The sequence below is a fragment of the Cibotium barometz genome, chromosome 13 (genome assembly GCF_041138505.1).
Source record: "Cibotium barometz isolate CiBa-2024 chromosome 13, ASM4113850v1, whole genome shotgun sequence".
Classification (NCBI taxonomy): Eukaryota; Viridiplantae; Streptophyta; class Polypodiopsida; order Cyatheales; family Cibotiaceae; genus Cibotium; species Cibotium barometz.
Genome location: NC_141058.1, coordinates 48,647,044 through 48,666,259, shown reverse-complemented (window position 1 = coordinate 48,666,259; position 19,216 = coordinate 48,647,044). Strand labels below are relative to the sequence as shown.

The 19,216-nt window shown below is 40.9% G+C and overlaps 1 protein-coding gene across 1 annotated transcript; it reads right to left on the bottom strand.

The window, feature by feature from the left end:
• Window positions 1-15,642: 15,642 nt before the first annotated feature.
• LOC147632771 (uncharacterized) lies at window positions 15,643-17,337 on the bottom strand. Its single transcript, XM_086806919.1, has 3 exons — window positions 16,758-17,337; window positions 16,529-16,617; window positions 15,643-16,443 (listed from the first exon to the last, which is right to left on the bottom strand). The coding sequence occupies exons 1-3, from the start codon at window positions 16,891-16,893 to the stop codon at window positions 16,066-16,068; spliced, it is 603 nt and encodes a 200-aa protein (XP_086663045.1). The 5' UTR covers window positions 16,894-17,337; the 3' UTR covers window positions 15,643-16,065.
• Between the last annotated feature and the right edge of the window lie 1,879 nt (window positions 17,338-19,216).

Sequence of the window (19,216 nt, the reverse complement as noted above, 5' to 3'; positions counted from 1 at the left end):
AATCAGATGTAGATATCCAATTATTCAAAGCATTTTGTTTCCTAATCAACTAGTCTAGACCTCACAACAATCGCATAAATGTCCACTATTGGACTAGGGAGTGGCTTGGACCTTGTGAATAGAATTGTGAATAGAATGTGCCGTGGTGGCAATCTCCAAGAGATATGGATTCACCTTGACCATGTGCATTGAGTTCAAGGCTGGTCTACAATGGGTGCCCATATGTATGACCCTTTCATCCATGAATTATTGACAATAGCCACATGTGAGTTCCAAGTTGAGCTCCGCTGGCTATGGGGATCTTTGGTGATCTTTAGGGATTTGAGTTAAATTAAGAGCATATTATCAACTATAGAGAAGAGAGATTATTGAGGTAGGTGTTGGATATAGTGAAAAGTCTGGCTATTTTCACTGCATGTAACAACGAGACTTGGATTAAATATTGATATTGGCTAAGGGGGGAGCTTTAGAGACCCCCAAAGCTAATTTAATATATAAATACTACATTGGGTTAAAAAGAAATGTAGTTTATTGCAACCAAACTTAGAGAGTGAAATGTAGTTTATTGCAACCAAACTTAGAGAGTGAAATGCGGTCTTAGCACTTGGCAAAACATATGGAGACTACTGTAGAAATTAAAAATGCCAAAGAAATTCATAAATTTTTTTATGGAAAGTACTAATGAAAGTTGCCTTGCCATCTAGGATCGAAGCTTGTGAAAAGAGGATTTACCTCTTGTAAATGCCCTAGATGTTTGGCTACTCTAGAAGATAGTTGGCATGCCTCGTGGGCTTGCCTATTTTGAAACCCTTTTGAGGGGCAATTAATAGATGGATTGGATAAACTTTGGACATTAAACTAACTTGGTCAAATTAGCTCATAGGCAAGGAAGAGACTAAGGGGGAGACTAACTTTGGACATTAAACTTTGGACATTAAACTAACTTGGTCAAATTAGCTCATAGGCAAGGAAGAGACTAAGGGGGAGACTTAACTGAGCTAATAACTTTGATTAGATTCACTTGCTTGAGGGAAATTTGGACATCTAGGAACAACAGAGTTTTTAACCTTGATGCAGCTCAAGGAGTGGGTTTTGATCAAATCATGGTGTTTTGTAAAGTCACTTGTTCTTCATTTGTAAAGGTTAATTGTTTATATAACTCTGATATTGCTAATATAGTGCCCAAATTGTATGAATTCCGAGGAGGAAGGAGGAGACTCTCACACATACTTAGGAGGTCTAAATCTCCAAAGCACAACATGCATCTGCCAATCAAATGCAATGCACCAAAATTTAGACCTAAGACCCAAAGGTTGTTCAAGAAAACCAAACAACTTGTCTACACATTCTTCTCTCCCGGATGGAATATCTTGTACAGAAGAGGCATAATGTCATAATATGGGTAAAGGATGAGATATTGGAGGAGTACACTCCTACAGGTTCTACTACAAAAGTATTACTGAAGGTTGGCCTGGACCTGGGTTATCATGTTAGGTGGGATAATTTTTCTTTCGTATGGGAGGATGAAATGAGGATGTTGTTTGCGAATTGTTGAACTCCACATAGTTGGTTGGCTTTGTCTCTTTAGATGATGTAACAAAAATACTAATCAGATTATGGTATAATCGCAGATTATGTGAGTATATTTGCTAATATAATTATATATTTATACACATTTATTGCAAAAAAAAATATGTATCTATATATCTATATATATATATATATATATATATATATATATATATATAGATAACACATTTATTCCCGGCCCCAAAAAAAGGGGAAGTTAAGGGGCCGGAATACGAGCTTGCATGTTATGGCGAGCCAACCGACGTAATAGGGCAGCACTTTTGCCTTCATTAACAAGACACTTTCGATATATTCTAGATTATCTTGAGCTTTGTGGACATCTGATTAAAGCTGATCATTTCTAAATTACACCTAACCGTCACCTTTTCGATTATAGTTAATTTTAAATTCAATTGCTTTGTCAATTTGTCGGTCTCGCTTAGCCCATAATTATTTGACCAGATTCTTGTCTCAAGATTATATGTGGCGAAGTTGAAGAGGACAAGGATACGTCATGTTGATTGCTAGCGTTTGAATAATAAAGGTAAATATACCTTGGACCGAGTGCTCACATAGCCCACCATAATATTCCCTACTGAAATTTAAAAAATCTCGGCCGAAATTCGCCATTATTTTTAATTTTAAGGGATGAAATTTACATGTTTTAGTTATAAATTTTGGAATATGTATAATTTTAAGCGATGAAATTTTTATGTTTTAGTTATAAATCCTAGAATAAGTATAGTTTTTATAGATTTTTAGGTCTAAATCTTGGTTAGGTTTTAGCATTAGCTTTAATTTTCAGAGTTAAAAAAAACATTGTTTTCGAGCACTACGACCACTTGTGGGTTTTTGTCTTGAGCACAGGCTGTTTGTATTCAAGCACAAGGCCTTTGTGACTTGTGGGTTTAAAAAAAGGAAGCCTTGTAATTTTGTATGAAACCAAGTCAACCTTATTAAAACCTTGGAAAAAAAACCCTTTATTTAAAATTTAGGTTTTTAACTTAACAAAGATGAGAGGTTTTCAAGGTAACAAAAGATGAGATGAAAATTTGACCATGTGCATAGCAAAACGAAGGCCATAGCACTGCAATGTAGTGCTAATAAGAAGGGGGGAGGGGCAAGGATGATTTTTGACGAGCTGGGTCACCCTTACAAATGAAGAGTTTAGTAAAAATAATCTCGGTTTTTTTCATAATTTACCTTATTTTGTGATGGTCATTCAAAATAAGTGACTGTCAGCAAAGGTCCCTTTATGTAGCATGGTAGTATAAGGTGGAGAGTCTCCACCATACTGATATTATGTTCTTGATGATTGTAATGGCCTCTTTCTATCTCCGTGTGAGAGTTTTCTAATATATATTCTCCTGCCTTATTCAAAAATAAATATAAGTGACTGTATTTTATGGCCAAAATATCCAAAAACAAGCATGACACCCAGTGAAAAGCAACCATGAGAGAGAATGCAATTTAGGACTTGCTGGGTGGTCTACGTACTTGATGATGTTTAGGGGAAATAATGCATGTCAAAAACACCCAGGTTATTAACATATGATAATCTTGAGAGCCCCTCAAAAATTAAATGCAAGACATAAAAAATCCAAAAGCAACTTTTAAATCTCATCGTTTTTAAAAGGGCAAGGGTGCACTTTAGCAACCAACCCCTTTGTAATATGCACAGTAGGCAAACAAACAAGCATGATTCATTTCACACTATAAAACAATGACTTAGTTTGGGTCTCACACATCAAAAGTTTATATTGGACTATCACATCCTTTTGTGAAGAAATTCTTTAAAAAAAAACCTAATCTACAGTAGCTAAAATTGGTAAGCTTGAAATGATAAAAGAGGTAATTACAATCAACGGTTGTGATGATATTGTAAAATCCAGAATGCAGCTTAATCAAGCTCCTCAAATGTCAAGCCATATATGTACTCAAGACTAATTAAAATTGGCTGCAATCTAGTTGAGCTCAATCAATGTCCAAAGCGCCCCTTTGATAATGTTAGTAAGAGTGGAACTAATAATGTACAAAGCCTTTTGCATTAGCATGCATGTCATGATACATATTGCTAAGTAAAGCTCTGCCGACACTTGCGTCCACTAGCTGCAAGCTTCTCATGATCATGCCTCGGTCGAAAGCAACTGATTAAGTAAGCTTCCATGCGATGAGCTTTATGAATTAATCAGCTTGATTACTTACTAATTTTCTCTTGCAGCGCATTAATGTGAACGAGCATAAATTCTTCATTAGTTGTTCCGTGGAGGGTGTGTTCTGGGTCCAATGTAATCGACATGGAAAGCCCTTGATGCAGCTTTTGATCAGCAGAAGATGGTCTATCTGTTACTGTTGGAATTAGGGTTGCAGGAATGCACACACAACTTCAAGAAGATGAGGAAGCTTGAGCACAACACAGTAGTGTATTATGAGTGCCAAAAATGAAAGACGATAAGCCCTAGAAGATAATGGGCGTATATACAATGCACGGGGGAAAAAACCTCCTAGTGAGGGAAAAAGTGCCCCGGCGGTCCTAAGTGTGTTCACACACATCACTACTATAATATGGTAACAAATCCCCCCTGGAGTGATGCGGTGAACAAGAGCTAGCACTCATGTATAGGGAAGTGTCTAGCTATGTGGACGAATCCACAAAAGGGAGTAAGCCCAAAGCTTTGCGAAAAGCTTCGAACTTCTCACGAGGCAGAGCCTTTGTGAAAAGGTCTGCAAGGTTATCCTGTGTTGGCACATAAGCCAAACTGATCTCTCCTGCAGAGAATCTCTCCCTGACATAATGGTAGTGCACCTCAATGTGCTTCGTACGAGCATGGAACACTGGGTTCCGCGCAACTGCCAATGCGCTCTGACTGTCAGTGAAGATGGTGGTGGCAGATGGCTGCCCAACACCCAAATCAGCCATAAGGCGTCTGAGCCACACACACTCAACCGTAGCTGTGAAAGCTGCCCTGTACTCAGCTTCACAACTAGAAGTGGCCACAGTAGGCTGCTTCTTGCTCAACCATGATATGCATGAGCTTCCAAGCATGAAGCAAAAACCACTCGTGGACACGCGTGTGTCATAACAACCAGCCCAGTCAGAATCTGAAAAAGCATGTAAATCTGGCGGCAATGATCCCCCCTTGGGATAAAACAACCCAAGATGCCGAGTACCACTCAAATAGCGAAAGATACGCTTCACTGCCTGCCAATGCTTAATGCCTGGGCTATGCATAAATCTGCTCACCTGTGAGACTGCAAACTGAATGTCTGGCCTCGTAATGCATACATAAATGAGGCAACCAACAGCTGTCTGATAGAGTGTGACATCAAAGTGATCTCCAGCATCATGAACACTCAACTTCAAACCTGTCTCCATTGGAGTAGCAATAGGCTTGCAGTCTTCAAGGCCAAATCTCCGCAACAATGTTTCAATATACTTTGTCTGACACAAAGCAATACCTCCATCACACTGCTTAAATTGTATCCCCAAATAATGATGCAAATGCCCCAAATCTGACATCTCAAAAGAGGCATTCAAATCAGCCTTAAAATCAGCAATATGACTCTCATTTGGTCCTGTGAGCAGCATGTCATCGACATAGAGAGCAATGATTAGATGTACACCATCCACACGTTTAGCATACAAAGTGCTTTCTGTTGGACTATTGTGAAACCCATGTGCAGTCAAATATGCATGTATTTTTTCATACCAAGCTCGTGGAGCTTGCTTTAAACCATATAAAGCCTTTTTTAACCTGCACACTTTGTTTTCCTGCCCTCTTTGAACAAAACCACGAGGCTGCGATACATACACCTCCTCATGCAAATCTCCATTTAAGAACGCAGTCTTTATGTCCAGCTGATGTACATTCCAACCATTATGAGCTGCTAATGCACAGATGCTACGAACAGTGGTCATACGACATGTGGGAGCAAAAGTCTCATCAAAATCAATGCCCTTCTCTTGAGCATAACCTTTTGCAACAAGCCTAGCCTTATGGCGATCCACTGTGCCATCAGGCTTACGCTTCAATTTGTATACCCACTTAGTGCCAATGGCCTTCTTGCCAGGGGGCAAGTCACATAAAGACCATGTACCATTCTTCATAATAGCATCGTATTCTGCTTGCATAGCAGCCATCCAATTTTCTGAATTTTGTGCCTTATCAAATGAAACAGGCTCACTTTCATCGCACATACTAGAAACAGCCAATGCATAACAATCTGACGCATAAGAGGCACCATGAGAGCCAGAACGAGTGCGACTAGACAAAGGGGCATCCAACTTGCTGTCACGCAAAGTCTGCACCAGCCATCTAGGCATATTCCTAGAGCCCTCAATCTCTTGTCTCTCATCCTCAAGTGCATCATGCACATCTGCATCAGATATAGGCTGATCTGTGCCATCATTTAAAACCTGCATAGGCTGAAAAACTGCCTCATGAGGTATTGCACTTGACTGTGCACCACTGAAAAGAGGCAACAATGTATCATAGACATCACGTGAGCTGATATCTGTCTCCTTAGTACATGAAACCAAGGGCTGAACTGCATCTTCCACAAATACAACATCACGGCTAACCAAAATGCGCTTTGTCTGTGGATGATACAAACGATAGCCTTTGCTCTCAGCACTATATCCAACAAAAATACATTTGACAGCTTTGTCATCCAATTTTCTGCGATGTTGCACAGGCACTAATGCATATGCCAGGCAACCAAAAACACGTAAATGGCCAACAGATGGCTTGCGGCTATGCCAAGCCTCATATGGAGTGACAACCTGTAATGCTTTGGTGGGACACCTGTTTAGTACATAAGTGGCACACATGACAGCCTCAAGCCAAAAACCATGTGGTAGACTTTGACTCTTAACCATACATCTTGCCATTTCCATGAGAGACCTGTTTTTTCTCTCAGCCACACCATTTTGCTGTGGTGTATACGGCACTGTACATTGGTGTTTTATCCCACGCTCAGCCAGAAATGCATTAAATTCTGAAGACATATACTCCCCCCCTCGATCTGAACGGAGGGTGCCCATCTTACTTTCTGACACATTTTCAGCCATAACCAAAAAACGTTTGAAGCACAAAAACACTTCGGACTTTGCCTTCAAAGGATATACCCATGCATGCCTGGTAAAATCATCAATGAAAGTCACGAAGTAAAGGTAGTTTCCAAATGATGGAGTTTGCATGGGACCACAAACATCACTGTGAACAAGCTGCAATCTGCGTTCAGCTCTCACTGATCCATCTTTGGGAAAGGAAGCACGCTGCATTTTACCCAATATGCAGCCCTCACAAACATGCTTGACAGGTGCCTCAAGCTTAGGCAAAGAAGACACCATTTCAGATTTCTGCAGGCGCAGCAAACTTGCAAAATTCAGATGACCAAAACGTGCATGCCACAGTTTTGCATCTGAAATAGCCTGCGTATCCATAATAGCACATGCTGAATCCTCTACACATTTGCCATCCATATTGAGCTTATACAGCCCTCGACATAGTGAACCAGATGCTACAATGATGTCACCACAAGAGAGATCATGAACAGTACATCTGTCATCCACAAATTTTACAACCAAACCTGTTTTGGCAAATGCGGAGACTGACAGCAGATTCTTTTTGATCCCTGGCACATACAATGCATCAAAAAGTGTAAAGGTGTTGCAATTTGCAACATTCAGCACAATCTGTCCAACTCCTTTAACGGGATAAGAGGAGTTATTGGCACAAGTGACAGTATTCCCTGTGGGAGCAGACTCAAGGAAAGTGAATAAACTGCGCTGCGAGGTGATATGCTTAGTGGCACCACTGTCAAAGTACCATACATCTGAATCTACTGCAGACATACATGTGTCATGCAAAGATGGGTCATAACTGCACTGCGCATTGAATGCCCATTCTGTATCGTGCACAACATTAGCAGATTCATTGTTAGAAGGAGAGGCATTTGCAACAACAGCCATACCAGCCTCTTTCTTCTTAGCCTCTTTCGCAGCCAGCTTAGGACACGCTTTGATGACATGATCATTTCCCTTACAGTACTTGCAAAATGTCTTCTGTTTGTCACCCTTCTTCTCATCTTTGTCTTCCTTCTTTGGTTGCGCAGCATTTGCAGATTTCTGCTTACTAGAAGAAAAGCCAGCTTTACCTTTCCCGCTTCTCTGACTAGCAACGAAAGCTTGATCTGCGACACGCATAATATTCCTGTTTTGCCTTGACTGGTCTTCTTGCAGCAAAACAGAAACTAACTCCTCAAATGATAAGGCATTGGGATTGCCTTTCATCATCAAGCGAAGAGTGGAAGCAAAACCCTGATAAGAATCTGGTAGACCATTCAAAACAGTCTGCACAAGTGAACTGTCTGACAGGATTTCATCTGCAGAAATGAGCTGCTCTTTGAAATCCTTGATCTTTGTCAAAAAGCTATCCATAGAATCACCTTCGTTCATATGCTCACTCTCCAACTGTTTTCGGAGGTAAGCAACACGAGCCTCATTTCTTGCCTGATACAATGTGGCAAGTACATCCCAAGCATCCTTAGAAGTCCTGCAGGAGCGAATATGTGGGATAATGGTACGTTTGACAGACAACGCAATCAAGGCATGAGCCTGCGCATCTCTACCATCCCAACGAATCTGCTCTGCTGAAAGTGGTGGTTCTCGAACAGCTGCTACAGCACTTGTGCCTGCACCATCATCAACAGTACCTGTTTCTGATGTGTTTGCAGCATTCCCAGCCACAATAGGACGTGCATCAATACCCTGCACAATGTTCCATAACCCCTTTGCTACCAATACATGTCGCATCATATATGCCCACAATGGATAGTTGGTGCCATCCAACTTATCCTCAGCAGCCAACATGCGGAATACATCATTGTTGTCAGCCATGGCCAATGACTGTACTACTAGATGTAAATGCTGTCTGTAAGAGGTAAACCTGTATAAAATCGACCTGTGCTATGTAGCACGGCCCAAAACAGACGAATGGGCACCTGTCCTGCAGATTTTAATCTTGACAGAAAATCTGCACAGTAGGACGATTTTGCCTGCGCAGTACTTGGAATGCAAAAACGGAGGGCGAAATGACCTTAGATCAAAATTCGGAAACGACCAAGCCCTACGGGCTATCCTACGGCATATACTAACCTGCAGACGCTCGTGAAACCTCGTCGCAATCGGAGGAGATGAAGCGGCAGGTGCCGGTGATGCTGCCCGGGAGGAGGAAGCCTGCTCTGATACCAATTGTTGGAATTAGGGTTGCAGGAATGCACACACAACTTCAAGAAGATGAGGAAGCTTGAGCACAACACAGTAGTGTATTATGAGTGCCAAAAATGAAAGACGATAAGCCCTAGAAGATAATGGGCGTATATACAATGCACGGGGGAAAAAACCTCCTAGTGAGGGAAAAAGTGCCCCGGCGGTCCTAAGTGTGTTCACACACATCACTACTATAATATGGTAACAGTTACAGAGGCCTTCTGCGTCTCTACTGCAAGTTGATAAGCTCTGCTACTCTTCGCATTTTGCTTGATTGCAAGTTTAATGATGTTCTCGAAAATGTCGTGGCTTTTAATTGTATGGCTTGCTGCTGCAGCAGCATTATTGTTGATAACTACGTGCCCCACCATATCAACTGGCACAGTTGATCCTTCATGAAGGTTATATTGAGCTAGCTTTCTACGCACTCTCCCTTATGGCTCTAGTCCCATGGGATTCGTAGTAACCCCATGCTGATATCAATGTTACGTCGTTGTGTATGTTGTCATAGTTAAAAAAGATTTCAAGCTCCTTAACCATAGAGGAATGTGGATAAGTGTTAACACTGTTAGACTTAGATATCGGTCTGATTGTTCACACTGTTAGACTTATATAGTGGTTTGATATCAATGTTACGTCGTTGTGTATGTTGTCATAGTTAAAAAAGATTTCAAGCTCCTTAACCATAGAGAAATGTGGATAAGTGTTCACACTGTTAGACTTATATAGTGGTCTGATTGTTCACACTAGCCCGATTGCCCGTGGTACTCCGACCCGGGTGCCTCACCCTTGAACCTCAGACACACTTGCCACACGCGCTCAGACTTGTGGATTTCGTATCGAGTCGAGTTCTACTGCCACTAACGGGCAACTCACGCATGCCGTTATAGGCTACGTGACATCGACCAACTTTGATAATCTTTGGGGATTTGAGTTAAATTAGGAGCATGTTATCCTTCAACTATAGAGAAAAGAGATTATTGAGGTAGGTGTTGGATATAGTGGAAGGTCTGGCTATTTTCACTGCATGTAACAGAGAAACTTGGATTAAAGATTGATACTGTGGCTAGGGGGGAGCTTTAGAAACCCCCAAAGCCAGCTCGATATATAAACACTACATTGGGTTAAAAAGAAATGTAGTTTACTGCAACCAAACTTGGAGAGTGAAACGGGGGTCTCAGCACTTGGCAAAACAGATGGAGACTACTATGGAAATTAAAAATACCAAAGATTAAAGTCATAATTTTTCTATGGAAAGTACTAATGGGAGCCCTACCATCTAGGATCGAAGCTTGTGAAAAGAGGATTTACCTCTTGTAAATGCCCTAGATGTCTAGCTACTCTAGAAGATAACTGGCTTGCCTTTTGGGCTTGTCTATTTTGAAACCCTTTTGAGGGGCAATGAATAGATGGATTGGACAAACTTTGGACATTAAACTAACTTGCTCAATTTCACTCATAGGCAAGGAAGAGACTAAGGGGGAGACTTAACTGAGCTAATAACTTTGATTAGATTCACTTGCTTGTGGGAAATTTGGCCATCTAGGAACAATAGAGTTTTAAATCTTGATGCAGCTCAAGCGGTGGATTTTGATCAGATCATGGTGTCTTGTAATATCACTTATTCTTCGTTTGTAAAGATTAATTGTTTATATAACTCTGATATTGCTAATTTGCCCAAATTGCCTGAATTCTCAGAAGGAAAGAGGAGACTTTGACACATACTTAGGAGGTATAAAGTGTTAACAATCCTAAAATGGGATTGATCATGGTGATAGACATAGATTAAGCAACATAATTAAGGTGGATTAAACCACACTAAGAACTCCATAAGAGAGAGAGAGAGAGATTGCACACTCAACACTTGATCTCTATTCTATTGCATTTCACAATGAACCATACAATGATATAGGCCCTCTAGCCTTATCCCACTTTACACATCATCATCCCTTATCCCACTTTACACATCATCATCCATGTGGCACTCCCTTTTCCACTCTTTTGGTCAACACTCACGCACCATTCAATATTACATATGGCATTCCTATCTCACCACAATATCTTGCACATCTAGGGTGCTTTCCCACATACACACAACACTGTGATTACATCTCTCAACACTCCCTCTTAATCAAGGTATTCCACAACTCACCCATCACCCATATCAATGTAGCATTGCACAAACGCAATCACTACCTCTCAACAATCCCCCTCAATGATACATTGGAATGTCCATCAACCAAACATGTGTGCGCGTGTCTACCATCTTAGACACCAAGTCCGTTTTGAGCTGACTCGCTCACAGCGGAACCACTGAGTCCAATTTGAACATAGAAGTTCGGATGGGAACCAACCCATGTGTATGCACCTCACACGTGCATCGCTCATGCACACATCACGATAACCATTTTGAGCTTCTCGGTGAGCTCGGGCAAGGCAACCCTCATACCAACAATGGGTGATTAGAAAATTTTTATTTTGAGCACACAGGCTCGGGTACGATTCCCCTCATATACATGGGTGAAAAGATCACAAAGCATTTTGGCCGTATAGCCAGGCAGCGGACCCAATGTGTGAACAACAACCACATACCACATTCTTTTATACATGTGAACAAGGCATACACCTTGGTGGTGTGAATGCATCCTTTTATTTGATAAAGGGTTAAAATGAACACTTTTAAGAAAAAAAAGGAGGAAAAAAATGATTCACAAATCTCCTTATCTCTGACCTAGCAATAGTACACCGAACCTTGCTACATGCCAAATGCTCCCAAATTGTGCATTGAAGATGCCACCCTTCTACATGTTGTAATCTGCCTTGACTGTAGCTCTCATATGCTAAATTCCAGGCTTTGTTTTACGATGGGACCCACGGGCCTCTCTCTCGTCTGTGTGTTTGCTTCCCTGTATCGTCTACATCACGTGGCTACTCTGTAGCTCACGGAAGTCAACGTCTTTTCCATGTTCTCTTCATCTTAGCATTGCCATATAGACATGGAACTTTCATAGTTGCCATCGTTGCCTTTTAATCGCAACCATTTCTATTGTGCTATGCTTATGTCTCCACCAATGTAGCATCATTTTCACACACTCTTATCTTCACTTCTGTGCTAATGTGGACCACTAGTATTGTTGGCGATACTACTACTCTTTGTGCACACTGTGGGAACTGCATCGCCTTCCCTTATTCACCTACTTTTGTACTGCAATGACTCTACAACCATGCCTTGGTTGTTGATTCGGCTGACCATCACTTTACTGGGCAACTCTGCTGTTGGTAGTCTAAGTCGCCACCTCTTCTTTTCTCTTTTCTTTTTATAGCTGCTCCATATAGCCAATGCTTCTCATGCCCATCTTTGTGTTGGGGCTTTGCCCATGCCAATGATCTTGCTCTCTAAGCCCTCAAGGGATCTCCCATTGGGCTCCTTATGTGGCTTATTTTGCTGCTCTCTATTGTGCTTGCTTTTTCTCTATGCTTCCCCTGCAAGAATTGCTTCCTCAATTTGCTCCATTTGCTCTTTGCTCCATTTGCTTCTTGTAGAGAGTATGCCCTGTTGCGCTAATGACTACTTCAAATAGCTTCTGCAAACCTACGTTTCTTCATGCATCATTACCTGCGCACTAGAGGAGAGCACCGCCTCAAGATTGCCCTGCTTTCTTCTCTGTAACTTAGTAATGTTGCTGCCTCTCTCTCTTTGCAACAACTGAGGTTGCTCTCGTGCCGCCTGCAAATGTCCAATTTTCTTGCTATATTTGCAAGGTTGATGATGCCATTGCTTCCTTTGCATTCATACACCTCCATTGAGATTATCGATCAAGCTCTCAAATGATCTTCCATACCCATGACCTGTTGCCATAGGTTGTCGGAACATGGCTGCCCTACACCCTTTCGAGGCCCATGTTCTCTAGTCTTCTCGAGCTTTCTTATAGGAGCTCCAAATTGTAACTCTTCATTGTTGGAATTTCCACTCAAAACGTGGCCACCAATGTTGGCTCTTAAATCGTCACTCTATGCCCAATTTCTCTTCTCAGGGTGCTTTCCATCATGGATTTCTCCCAAGAAATCCGAGGTGCCAATATCTTGTGAAAGCTGCATATCACTTCCAGCACTTCATACTCACCTTCATGGTGAGCATACTATGAGCCATGCCATTTTCTTGACAAGCTCCAACATGGACTACAAATCAGCCCATAACCACATGTCCACCACTTGAACAAGTATGTGCACCTTCAACCTCTTTGCCCAATGCAAAGAACCATGGGATTCATGATCCCATCACATAGCAACCCTTTCATAGAGCATTCTTCCCATGAATCCCATCACATAGCAACCCTTTCATAGAGCATTCTTCCATGCTCAAACACAGAAATATTGGGGCAATATAAAACACAAAACAACCTTCAATGTTGTAATTGCAATTTGCACCTTCCTTGATGATGAGACAGCTTCCAAGACTTTATCTTTGCTGAAATCTCCATTTTCAGCGCTTCCATGGCAGCACCATAATCTCCATGAGCATAATCTCTCTCCAAATGCAAAACTAATGACAATGAGTGTGTTAATTTTTTCCATAATAAACTGAAAATAATGCTTAATCAAATAAACACATAACCAAGAAATATATATATAAATATTCACCATGACCAAGAGCCCACCCAGGCTCTGATACCATGTTAACAATCCTAAAATGGGATTGATTATGGTGATAGATATAGATTAAGCCACATAATTAAGGTAGATTAAACCACACTAAGAACTCCATAAGAGAGAGAGAGAGAGATTACACACTCAACACTTGATCTCTATTCTATTGCATATCACAATAAACCATACAATGATATAGGCCCTTTAGCCTTATCCCACTTTACACATCATCATCCATGTGGCACTCTCTTTTCCACTCTTTTGGTCAACACTCACACACCATTCAATATTACATGTGGCATTCCTATCTCACCACAATATCTTGCACCTCTAGGGTGCTTTCCCACATACACACAACATTGCGATTACATCTCTCAACACCCCCTCTTAATCGAGGTATTCCACAACTCACCCATCACCCATATCAATGTAGCATTGCACAAACGCAATCGCTACCTCTCAACATAAAGCTCCAAAGCACAACATGAGTCTGCCAGTCAAAAGCAATGCACCAAAATTTAGACCTAAGACCCAAAGGTTATTCAAGAAAACCAAACAACTTGTCTACACATTCGTCTCTCCGATGAAACAAGCATGATGTCATAATATGGGTAAAGGATGAGATATTGGAGGACTACACTCCTAAAGGTTCTACTACAAAAGTATTACTGAAGGCTTGCCCTGGACTTGGGTTATCATCTTAGGTGGAATAAATTTTCGTTCGTATGGGAGGATGAAATGTGGATGTTGTTTGTTATGAATTTTTGAACTCTGCATAGTGGGTTGGCTTTGGCTCTTTAGATGATGTAACAAAAATACTGATCAGATTATGGTATAATCACGAGTGTATCTGCTAATATAATTATATATATATATATATATACATACATTTATTTAAAAAAAATATGGATCTACTAATATAATTCTATATATATATGACATATTTATTACCAAAGAAAAAAGGGAAGTCCGAGGTTTGCAAGCCTCGGAATGTTGGTCCACGAGCTTGCATGTTAAGGCGAGCCAACCGACGTGGTAGGGCACCACGTGTGCCTTCATTAGTTCTAGATTATATCGAGGTTTGTGGAAATTTGATTAAAGCTGATCATTTCTAAATTACACCGAACCGTCACCTTTTCGATTATAGTTAATTTTAAATTCAATTGCTCTGTCAATTTGTCGGTGTCGCTTAGCCCATAATTATTTGACCAGATTCTTTTCTTTCCGTCTTTTCTTAAATATGATCTTTAAACAAGAGAATGATTTCCTTATGAAAGTGCAACTTTGTTGGCGAGAGCAGAGAGCTGTTTGTACTCAAGCACGAGGTCTTTGTAACTTGTGTGGTGAAAGCCTTGTAATTTTGTGTTGGAAGCCAAGTCAACCTTATGAAAACTTTAGGAAAAAACACCTTGGAAAAAAAACCATTTATTTTTAAATTTAGGTTTTTTAACTTTTTAAGGTAACAAAAGATGAAATGAAAATTTTGACCATTTGCATAGCAAAGTGAAGACCATAGCACTACAATGTAGTGCTAATAAGAAGGAAAGAAGAGCAAGGATGATTTTTGACTGGTTGGGTCACTTTTAAAAATGAAGAGTTTAGTAAAAATAATGTCAAATTTTTCATAACTTATTTTTCTTTAGGATGGTCACTAAAAATAAAAATAAGTGGCTGTATTTTACTATCAAAATACCCAAAAACAGGGCATGACACCCCAGTGAAAAGCAACCATGAGAGAGAATGCAATTTAAGACTTACCTCTCCTAAATAGAACATCATGTGGGTGGTCTACGCACTTCATGATGTTGAATGCCACTAAAGGGGAAATAATGCATGTCAAAAACACCTAGGTTATTAACATATGATAATCTTGAGAGCTCCTCAGAAATTAAATGCAAGACATAAAAAACCGAGAAGCTGCTTTTATATCTCATCGTTTTTTATTTAAAAGGGCAAGGGTGCACTTTAGCAACCAACCCCCTTGTAATATGCACAGTAGGCAAACAAACAAGATGCAGTATTCAGTTTTTTCCCCCAAAAAAAAAAGGCATGATTCATTTCACACTATAAAACAATGACTTAGTTTGGGTCTCTCACACATCGAAAAATCCTTTTGTGAGAAATTCTTTAAAAGAACCTAATCTACAGCAACTAAAATTGGTAAGCTGGAATTGATAAAAGGTAATTACAATCAACGGTTGTGATGATACTGTAAAATCCAAAATGCAAATTAATTAAGCTCCTCAAATCTTAAGCCATATATGTAATCAAGACTAATTATAATGGCCTGCAATCTAGTTGAGCTCAATCAATGTCCAAAGCCCTTTGATAATGTTAGTAACACTGTAACTAATAATGTACAAAGACTTTTGCATTAGCATGCATGTGATGTGATAACATATTGCTACGTAAAGCTCTGCCGACCCTTGCGCCCACCAGCTGCAAGCTTCTGATCATGCCCCGGTCGAAAGCAGCTGATCAAGTAAGCTTCCATGCGATGAGCTTTATGAATTAATCAGCTTGATTACTTACTAATTTTCTGTTGCAGCTGATTGTGAACGGGCATAAATTTTTCATTAGTTGTTCCGTGGAGGATGTGTTCTGGGTCCACTGTAATCGACATGGAAAGCCCTTGCGTCATGCAGCTCTTGATCAGCAGAAGATGGTCTGTCTGTTACAGAGGCCTTCTGCGTCTCTACTGCAAGCTGATAAGCTCTGCGGCTACTCTTCGCATTTCGCTTGATTGCAGGTTTAATGATGTTGTGGAAAATGTCATGGCTTTTAATTCTATGGTTTGCTGCTGCTGCAGCAGCATTGTTGATAACTACGTGTACTGGAGCGGCCCCCACCATATCAACTGGCACAGGTGATCCTTCATGAAGGTTATATTGAGCTAGCTTTCTAGGCACTCTCCCTTGTGGCTCATCAGCACCAGTCGAAGTTGCTGCATATTCCTGCGATATTTCTTCAACTCTTTAATTTAGCCTTTATCAATCAGCACACTCTACTTCAGCATTAAATTTCACATCAAATGCTTACCTCTCTGGTACCCAAATGTGCTCCATCTACCACGTCAATCGTTGAGTATTGAGCTTCGCTTAGCCGAAGACCATCGCCTTGTAGCTTGCCTGACAAAACAATTGCACAAAGTGAACTAAAATCCGCTGAGGATACTCTGGGCTAGCTGTACTAATATTGGTTAATGCAAAAAAAATGATCAATTTTAACCTAGCTCGATACGATAATGGAGTTCATTAGATGCGCTTACATTCTTCATTGTGCAGGTATGTGCTGGTATAAGTCGTGAGAAGAAACAGCCCCAGTATCATAATGATCATGTTGGACACTTGCATTATCACTGAGTTCTTGTTGATGATAAGCGTTTTAACCAAATTATTGGTCATTTGGAGCAGCTAAGAAAAGCTTTGGTCTACCTAATGTGTCTGGGTGAGGAGGAGGTGATATGAATCATTAATTTGGACTGACAACTGTGGGAAACAGCTTGATCAGTGGAGACTGCGCAGGACTTTGTGTGTGGTTCACGAATTCTAGACCCACAGTCTAGACTGTATAGATACTACTAAGGACGAGATGTTGTTGTGATTGATGGGTCTCTCACAGGCTACTACCACTGAATCCCTTAGGCTTGAAGGAGGTTAATTAAGGAGCTTATATAAGTGTCAATGCTTATGAAGGTTTGAAAACTTTCAAATTTAGACCCAAGTAATGTAATGCATTTTCATTAATTAACTGCACAATGTGAGAGGCACATGGAGATTTACGAGCAATATTTTATGATGATCATTGATGATGTTGTGAATGCTTAATAGGGAGGACCAATTACTCTAACGAGAATTATTAATACATGTAATACATGATTCAAGAGGAGAAAAGGGAAAGTATTAATGTAAGTTTTTAATCAACCCTAGGCAAAATATAGTAATACTTTGGGGCAAGGAGGTTGCAAATTTTTAAGTAAAAAGGAGGAGGGTTTTGAAATTTGGAGCACAAGGGGATCCTATCGTCTGACACGGAGCTTCCAATACCTAGTGGCAAACTTCAAATTAGAATGCAGGCGGGTTCTGACTAAATGGCATCTAAATCTTCAAAGGCTGACACCAAATATGACAATTTGCGTGTTGGTTTGAGGTTTAAGGGGTTAATTAATAATTAACACGACTAGGGTTAGGAGTTGGCAGAGACAGTACACTTTAATAGTCAGTGGAGTGGAGTACCATAACTTGGTATGCTGTAGCCTACTTAGTACTGGTCTATAATCAAAATTGATTTTGCCCTTTAATTTATTTCCAAAAATGGTCCTAGTAGCTTAGGGTTCCGGGTCTTCTGTATTAATTAACATTAGGAACACGGTCTACAATGGAGAACACTATACTTTTTACTGGTTTGAGGGGCTCCTCCTAATGATGTCCAACTCAGATTAGACATCGCACACAGTTCGAGCATCCGTGATTAATCTGGGTTTAAGTTAAGTAAGATTATTAAAATATTTCCTGCTTACAATATGTAGCTTTATAAGTTATAATAGGCGATTAACGACTTTTAATGGAGGGTCAAGCTTCGTTATTAACGTCCGCCGCATTGTGATTAGCGACAAGTTGGCCGTTTCTTGACAGCTTCTTGAGTAGCGAGAATGCTGCTGCCACGTCGCCAACTCTTACCTTGCTGACTAGGAGCCCACCACCCAGGCTTGCCATGCCTCACGTCCCCCCACCCATGGCCATCCATCATGTTCATGCATGCATGATGCATGTCTGCTGCTATCATCCTACTCATACCCGCCATTACTCTCATGCATTTGCGCATGCCATCGTCACACATGCGTGCATCACGTCGCCAACTGCCATCGTTATTATTATGCACTTGTGCATGCCATCGCCATGCATGCACGCATCACGTCTCCTCGTTATCATGCATTTGTGCATGCCATCGTCATGCATGCATGCATTCTGCATCACGTTGTCAAGGGCCATCTGTATTATCATGCATGTGTACATGCCACCATCATGCATACATGCATGCATCACAATGATCACCAAGCCACCGTCATGCATACACGCATGCATCACGTCGCCAACGACCATGCATGTATGTATGCCAACCGTCATGCATGGCGGACCTAATGGCCATCATTATGTGCATGTCAGCGTCAATATTATGGTGCATGCACCGATGGCATCATCATCTATCCTTCTCAACTAAATGGATACATCACATCGGCTACGGCCATCAGCATGTGAGGCCTTAGATGGGCTCCACGTGGCATCTTGTCGTGTGGCACACACACGATCCACATGGCATACACATTCTGATTCGCCGTCAGGCTTCCTTGATTTCAGGGCGGACAAGTGTGGACCCATCAACCTCAACATCGAACGTCGACGGTCGATGTTTTAGCGTGCAAATATCAACCTCCACCCAGCAGCATGGCAAAGACCTTGAATAAGGTGCACATGGTCATGCATAGAACTTCCAACTTTCCCCTACCACCCCCATCCAACATTTGCCTTTGTCACGGATAAGGATAGTCGCCTTTGTGTGATGTGACTAAGAATAGTAGGCCTCCTTGGTACCTTCTCAAACTCCATCACACATGCCATTATAAATTTTAACCCCCCAATTGTCCATTTCCCTCCTCCATCAAATATATATGACCATCCATACAAGTTGACAACCCCAACAAGAAACAACTTAAATTATTTCTCAATG

Excerpts from the sequence above, each read along its gene's own strand:
- LOC147632771 (XM_086806919.1), bottom strand. The coding sequence starts at position 16,893 with ATGACCAATAATTTGGTTAAAACGCTTATCATCAACAAGAACTCAGTG. Across the intron at positions 16,618-16,757 it reads ATACCTGCACAATGAAGAAT|GCAAGCTACAAGGCGATGGT; the intron begins GTAAGCGCATCT and ends TTGTTTTGTCAG. Across the intron at positions 16,444-16,528 it reads CACATTTGGGTACCAGAGAG|GAATATGCAGCAACTTCGAC; the intron begins GTAAGCATTTGA and ends GAAATATCGCAG.